General features: G+C 42.0%; 1 protein-coding gene across 1 annotated transcript; it reads right to left on the bottom strand.

The window, feature by feature from the left end:
* Positions 1-4,918: 4,918 nt before the first annotated feature.
* Positions 4,919-6,462, bottom strand: LOC118636225 (spindlin-2). The gene is made up of 2 exons (XM_036271290.1): positions 6,290-6,462; positions 4,919-5,814 (listed from the first exon to the last, which is right to left on the bottom strand). Exon 2 carries the CDS (start codon positions 5,810-5,812, stop codon positions 5,036-5,038), a length of 777 nt encoding a protein of 258 aa, XP_036127183.1. The 5' UTR covers positions 5,813-5,814; positions 6,290-6,462; the 3' UTR covers positions 4,919-5,035.
* Positions 6,463-8,303: the final 1,841 nt, after the last annotated feature.

The following is an 8,303-nucleotide window of genomic DNA, read 5'->3' as shown; positions in this document are numbered from 1 at the left end:
TCTTTTGTGGTTAACTTCATTAGTAAAAGTTTGGACGTAAGAGTTCAAATACTATTTAATGACTCATTTATAATATACATAGGAGATTGGTTGTCTTAGATAATCTCCCCAAGAGGGCCAAAATTACCTTAAGCAGACAGTAAGCACTACTAAAACCAACCAACCAAACAAAAAGTAATTGAGTTATTTGCTGTCATCTCTGAAAGCATTTAAAGTTTGTATGATCATGTGGTGGATGGGCTGAGTCATAAGACAGTCCAGCTGTTTACATTATTCACTTACAAGCATTTTTTTTTTTCTTTTTGCCCAGTCTTCACATCTCCAACTTCAACTAGCAAAAGTTCTACCCATGGTTCTTGGGATTTAATTTCCTTTAACTCAGTGTCATTGTGTGTTTCTCATTGTTATCAGAAAGAGACAAAAAAATTCTACTTGCCCAGGATCAGTCTTAGCATCATTTGTTGCAGTGGCGTAAGCCTAAGGTTAATGAACAGATTGAGGCCTCACCAAGAGTTGAATTCAAAACAAACAATGCATGGTTCCAGCATCTGTCTTTGAATCTACTCTCTGTTCTCATCCTGCAACCACTTCCTCAATTCCTCCTCATTAAGAATTTATCATTCACAGCAACAGCAATAGTCAGAGTATCAACAATTTTACCCTAAATCCCTGATCCCCACTTACCATAGAGTGATGCAAAATGATACCTGACACATATGTACAATAGATAGCATTAGAGTAAAGGAAACTTCAGTTTAATTAACCTCATCTTGTGTAATGGGCAGCAAACATGCCTTCAGACATTATGTTTATTATATTGCAGCAAGCATTCCTGCTCATTGCTACAAAGGGAACCACTATGTCATCTTACAAAGATGTTTGTTATCCAAACAGTCTTCAAAAGAAGGTAACAAACAAAAGACATTCAATGGTTGTTTATAAATTGTATAGAAATATGAAAGATCCATATAGAATTGACTTCCAACAATGTAAAAAGTAAAATTGCTGGAACTATATCATCTTCAAACTCACTATATAATGGCATATTTATCTTCATTTGAACTCCTACCAACAATGTATAGATTCTCCTACATGTTTATCTAGTTAACAACACATTTCAAACTTCATACATGTTCTTAATATGATGCATATGCAATTGTATGTCATTTTAATTTCCATTTTTCTGATTATTGGTGAGACACATAAAGTCAAGAAACATTACTGAGCACCAAATATGCACCAGATCTTATTTTACATATCTGGGATACATAAGTGAATAAAGGGAAGGAAAATCACGCACTTATGTACTTTATATTCTGACAAGTATAAAAATAATATACTTATTAAATAAGTAAATTATACAGTACCTTAGAAGTTAACATATATTATGGAAAAGAGATAAGATAATGGGGAGCAAGTTAAGATAATGCATTTTAATTGACCACATGATCTATTTTGTGAAATGTCTGATAATAGTTTTGCTAAATTCTGAATAGGCTATTTGTTTCATCCTTACTGAATATATTTTTATTTACTTCACTCATTTTAACAATTGAAATTTACAGTCCAATCTATTTTTGCCCCATGCTTAATGAGATGATTTTTTAAATGAGACGGATTCACATTTTAATCAAATTTGTCAAAATTTACATAAATATCTGTGCATTTCATCCCTTTGAAATTTTTTCTTCATTCAAATTAGAAAAAACTAAACACTCTCTTCCATTTGAATCTAAAACTGCTATAAATGTTGCTTTCCAAATTTAAATATTAATGTTTATCCACTTAGAATTTAAATTTTGTACAAGGTGTGATGGAGAGCTATATTAACTAATTGGCTTATGAATAACGGACTAATATAGCACCCTTTATTGAATAAAAAGACATTTCTCAGTCATGGGAAGTGTTGCTTATTATGATACCAGTTTCATGTATGCAAATCAGTTTCTAGGTTCCTTCTCTGTTTCACTGATATATCAGACATCCCTGTTTTAGTCCTTGCAATACATGCAAAGTACTCTCCCCAGTTTCCAGAGTGATCTGGTTAAAATATGGGACAAATCACATCACAACTCTGTTAAAAAATACTAAGATGCCTCCCAATCACACTCAGTGTAAAAGCCAAATTCACTCCAGCACCTCCAAGGCTCTAAGCTATCTGACTCTCCCAGATCCCCAGCACCTCTCTGAACTCACCTCCTTATATTCTCTACCTTGCTCCCTCAGCTTCAGCCATGCTAGTATCCATAGAGTTTCCAGAACATGGCAGACCACAAGTGTCTGCAAAGCACTGGCTGTCCCTCTACCTGGAATGCTTCTTCCCCAGACATGCACAGGGCCAGTCCTCTCATTGCCTTTAGGTCTTTACTCAAAAGACTCTCCCTGGTCTTCCTGTCAGTTCAATTTCACACTCCTGCCTGGAATTTCCTTTCCCCATCCCTTGCTTTTTTTTCTTTTTACCTTCTTAACACATCACTTTGGAAATGCTTTCTATTTATTTAATGTATCTTGGCTACTGTCTGGAATACTAAAATAAAAGTTCCACGAGGGTAGGATTATTATTTTGTTTCTCTTGATCATTATCACATCATACATGCCTTAGAAGACTACCTGTAGTAACTACTGGTGCAATGAAGATAAAATAAATCGGGGTCAAAGTAAGCCAATAGGGGGCCTGGGAAGTTTTTTCTTAGACTTGCCCCAAAGCTAAACACACAAATGCCTCCAGGGGACATCTGGGCATTTTATTAGAGTGAAGCAGGCCAGCTGGGGGCTGGGCCAACTTGAGAGAGCATTCTGAGTCTACAATGGGCTGAGCCCTTCCTCAGACCCAGCTGCTTGCATTCTTGTTGGAATGTGGACCATAATTCTCAGTTAACTGATTTTCTTTTTAGATAAGCCACAAATAAGAATTCTTGAAATATGAAATCTCCTAAAAGTGCAAGTAGCTATTTAACAGAAAGAGCAAATGAAACATGACAGCTGGCTGAAATTGGCTCTAGGGTGGCCTGCAGGTGTTTGTCAGACTAAATTATGTGCTATATGAAAGACAATTAATCCCTGCTATGAAGAGGTGGGCTTGCCTTGTGTCATTCTTGAAGCAAACAACTTCAGGTCATGTTGAGTGGAGAATGAACAGGTATTGCTAACTTCTTTCCACTCTTGGAAGCCTGCTACCTCACCCTGCCACTACTACACATGGAATTAGGGGAGCCTTGGCAGTAGGAAGTAACCAGAATTCTAACATTAAGGCAGGGGTATATTTTGGTAGAGGGTAGGATGGGTGAGTAGAGAGAGAGGGCTATGAGGGGAACTTCTATAGCAGGACTGGGAAAAGGCAAGGATGAGAGGAAGAGAAAGACCCATGTGTCCGGACACCATGTCTCTGAGGGATTTTACTACAACCTCTCGCCAACAAACACCACACCTCTGTGTGGCAATGCAGAGTTGAAGGAGTCAGTTATACCAAGCCTCAAAGTGCAGCCTCACTTCCTCATGCCATCTATCTCACCTGGAAACAGCTGCACAAACTTCCATCACTGCTCCCCGTGTGCTTGGGGTGGGCAAAACTGGCCAGGAGTTCCCTGTGAAGAATCAGTAGCCACCTGATTTGTTGGGATATAGCCAACAAATGGGGATTCTGGAGGCAGCAGACCTCAATTTGGTGAAGCACTGACTGGACCCAACTGTGCTTTCAGGCAGCAATGAGGGAAGCATGGACTGTCATGCCCCGTGCCCTGGAGAGAAACAGTAGGCACAATCCTCCGATGCCCCTACTGCATAGAGAGGCAAGGTACAGTCCAGCCAGACAAAGAACAATGAAGAGACTGATGTACCCGGGTTCTACAAGGTTCCGTTTCTGTGGATAAAATACTTTCCAAATGCATGATGACACTGCTCTTAAATTCTCAGAGCCCCACGGACCCATTCCCCACAGGAATTGTTTATACAGTGTAGGGTAAAGGAGCAAGACCTTCAGGTCCAAGATTTATTGCACCTGGGTCCTCTGGGAAATGTGCAGCCGCCCACAGCCGCTTGCTTAAGTGCGCAATGTTGGCGTGTTTAGGCTGAGGGCTGGGGGTTCTGCTTTGCAGTTGTAGCATGAATGCCCTGAAATAAAAGTTTTAGGTATTAACTTGGCTCCTGCTTAACTCTTGAGTCATCCCTGTCAAAATACCCTTCTGAGGAACCTCCAATCCACCTGGTTTCTTTGACAGTTGCCACATCTTTTGTGCACACAGCCAGGGACGGCTACGTGGATACTCTCAGAAGTCCAACTTTATCCTGGGCTTTCTCTCTCATGGGCCCTACTCCCTACATATCTTTTCCTGTATTCTCACTCCCTTAGTCTGTCTTTCTTCTCAGAATTCCTCCTTCCTCAGTATCCCTGGCCCTTTGGCCCCTCACACATGCATAGCCTCTCCCCAAATCCCTGCCAACTTTGTCTCTCCCCATTGCTCTGGACCTCTTCTAAGCTTCTTTGTGCCCCTCTCTACTCCGTTTATTCTGTCTGTTTTACTCTAAGCCCCAAGATCTCCCTCTCTTATTCTTCACCGTCTCCCAGTTGGGAGCCTCCCCCTCCTAATACACCCTTCCTCCTAGGGAACCTCTCCATTTCTGGCCCCTTCCCACCTCTTCCCAAGCAGGCACCTCCCCTCTCCCCACAAGCCCATCTCTACTTCCTTCTGCTCCCCTCTCCCTAGACCAGGCCAACTAAATCCTACTCCATTTTTAGATGACTGATTATGATACTAGCCTGAACTTTATTCACAGCCTGAATTTACAGCTGTCCCTTCCTTTCATGCCCCATCCACCAAACAACCCCAATCTTCTAACCACGATAAAGTCCTTACACACAGCACGTCATGTCCACATACATTTGTATTTTTCAGAACAAAACAACAGTTATGCTGGCAAAGATGCTGAATTAACGGGGACCCTCAAAAGCTCCCAATACACTGAAAAGCAACATTATTTTGCATATCCACAAAGCATACATTTGTTTTCACAAATGTGGCAAATTGTACCCTAACAGTTAGGATTTTTTCACCAAATCATAGACATAGATATGGAAATCATCATCAAACTTTATGAAGTACACAGAGGGTTTGGCTTCCACTTGGTGAATGACCATGCCGATCCGTTTGGAGCCATCTTCTTTGGTATATTCCACATGTTTGCCTATCAAGCCATCCACAACTCCTCCTGGCTCCCTCTCTGCTGGAGGAGACTCACTGGACTCTGGCATGATTCGGAGGTCTCCTTCTTTATAATCGTCTAGAAGCTGGTACATGTACAAGACAGGATCTTTCTCATAGGTAATATAAAACCAGGCTTTCATGATTGGTGCTTGGGCTAAGACCATCCCTCTCCATTCATCCTTAGAACCATGTTCGCCCTCAAACATATGTTCCACAGCTTTACCAATTATGGTATTTGCAAGGTTTGCATCACTGACTTGAGATGATGCCACCCTGTCTGAAAGAATTTTAAGAGACAAAACTCTTTCATCTCTGTGAAGTTCCAGTCCATAGACACAGTCAATTCCATCATATTTCACCAGATAAAGAGAGGGATTTATAGGCACCTGATCCAGAACGGTTCCTTTCCACTGAGTGATGGGCTCATCGCCTTCCTTCCACCCGTGTGAAATTCTGCAGCCCACAATGTTCCTGCGGGGCTGGGATGAAGGTCTGCCCCTCTGTTTCTTTTGCAAGGTTCTTTTCTTTGTCACGTTTGCAGATCCCGTGGCCCGTCCAGCTGATACCCTGGTTTGTTGCCCTTCGGCTTCCTGTGCGCTGGGGGTCTTCATGCCTGCAGCCAGCGGGAGGAGAGAAGGCATGAGGGGAGAAGGCAAGCAGACATTCAATATGCCATAAGGTGAAGTTCTCCCTACAGCGACATCTCTATGTACCCTGCGCTGGCATCTACACTTTCCCTGTGAGCCTGTAACCACTGCTGGAAAGCCTGGCTGCGTGCCTGCAAGTGCCCTCCCTCCTAGGTTCCTTTAAGCTGCAGGAAGGGCAACAGAGGCAGTGGTGCTGGCTGGGGTTAGGAACTCCGCAGGAGGGGGCAGGCTACCTCCTTGTTCAGAGCCCCCTGCCTTCACTGCTGGCCTCTGGTGACCACTCTAAATCCCCTGCAAAGCGCCTATCCCTCCCCTGCTCTGACCCGCGGGCACTCACCGTCCGTCCTCCAGCCCTGAGCACCCCAGCCTCCCTGCCAGTCGGCCTCCAACCCCTATGTCCTGCAGGATTCCCCCGTCTCTCTTCTCCAACCTGGCACTCACCAGTGGTCTTGCCTGCCTGGCGTCCACCTCCCGGGATCGCGGGCCTCACGTGCCCAAATCGGACACCTGGCTCCTGCCTTCGCTGTGAGCCTGTGTGGAAGGAGGATCAGCGGGTGGCAAACCGGGAGCTCGCAAGAGCTTGTTGGAGGAGGTCCGTAGATGAGGAGCGCGTCTAGGAGGGCGGCCGGGCAGGCGAAGAGGATGGCGCCTGTGTCTCCAGCACTGTGCTCGCGAGCCCTCTGCCTCCCAGTAGGCGGCAGAGGCCGCTCTGCCACATCGGGATCCCACCAGCCGCTACTGCAGCAGCAGCTGTCTCCTCCCTCTTTCCGTAGCGCAGCTTCCTGCCAGGAGAGAGGCCTCCCCTTCCTGCCAAACACTTGGTGCTCCCGCCCCCAACTCTCAAACCCACCCCCGTCTTTGGCTTGGGAGGTATTCCTTGTCTCCTGACCCTGCCCCTTTCCAAAATCAGGAGCTGCTGGGCCCACAACTCTGAGCCTGTATTCTCTTCATTTCAGAGCTCTTTGGCTCCTATGTTCACCTCTCCCTCAGATCTCTCAGTGCCCCTGCCTAACCTGCTTTTCATCTTCCAGGAAATTGTCTGTTCTTTTCTTTTTTTCTTTTTTATTGCCCTTATGTAGTTATTCTTTATACACAAATTTGCCTTTCCTGTCATTTGTAAGGATTTGGGATAGGAAGAGAGAAATGTACTAATTCTCAGTCTGTCATCTTGACCCAATCTCTATGTAATGTTTCCTGAGTGGTCATTCTTGTATTTTACTTCTTCAGGATTACCTCACCTTTCTTTTTCTTTTTTACATTATTGAAAATGAATTGCTGCCACAAGTTAACACTGTGTAGATTTTTAAAAAAATGATATAAAGAAAATAAGCAACTGAAATTTGAACTCCCATTCCCCAGAAATCACAGCAAAATATTAATATTCATTATTTCTTTGACTATTTTTTTCTAGGATCTCACAAAACTGGGATGTTTTGCATACGTAAGTTCATGCTCTGTTCTTTTCTATAGAGAATAAGCATTTTCTCAGGGCATTAGATATGTTTTTAAAAAACACTATTTCTCTTAGTCAACAAACATTTTTTGAGCACCTATTACATATCTGACCATTTGTCTATAAAACTCATTTTACAGTGACCACAATTTAACTTTTCCCTTATTACTGAACATTTATAAAATGTTTCCACAATAAATGGTAATGTGGTCTATTTATCAAAAATGAGAGCTTAGGAAAAAATAACTTTTTATAAGAAACAGGTAAATTGACAGTTTTAGAATTCAGTGGAAACAGATTGGTTATTCTTTAAGCAATGCTACAATAATTCTTTAAATATTTGGGGAAACAGAAATAAAACCACAGGCATATGGGCAAATAATTTTTGACAAAGGAGACAAAAACATACAATGGAAAAAAGAAAACCTCTTTCATAAATGGTGCTGGGAAAATTGGTAAGCCAAATGCAAATGAATGAAACTAGATTACAGCTTGTCCCATGTACAAAAATTAATTTGAAATGAATCAAAGACCTAAATATAGGATCAGAAACAATAAATTACATAGAAGAAAATATAAGTACTAAAGTTATGAACCTTGCTCGTAGAGAACATTTTATGAATTTGACCCCAAAGACAAGGGAAGTGAAGGCAAAAATAAATGAATGGGACTATATCAAATTTAAAAGCTTCTGCACAGCAAAATAAATTGACAACAAAACAAAAAGGCCACCAACCAAATGGGAGAAGGTATTTGCAAATAATAGCTCTGACAAGCAGTTAATATCTAAAATGTGTACCAAATACTCATACAACTCAACAGCAATCAAACAAAATATCCAATTAAAAAATGAGCAGAGGACCTGAACACACACCTCTCCCAAGAGGACATACAAATGGCCAAAAGATATATGAAAAGATATTGAACTCCACTAGCTATTAGGGAAATGCAAATCAAAACTATAATGAGATACCACCTCACACTTGTTAGAATAACTATTAT

Source organism: Molossus molossus, unplaced genomic scaffold (genome assembly GCF_014108415.1).
Source record: "Molossus molossus isolate mMolMol1 unplaced genomic scaffold, mMolMol1.p scaffold_m16_p_2, whole genome shotgun sequence".
In the NCBI taxonomy this organism is placed as follows: Eukaryota; Metazoa; Chordata; class Mammalia; order Chiroptera; family Molossidae; genus Molossus; species Molossus molossus.
This window is presented reverse-complemented; position numbering and strand designations above follow the sequence as displayed.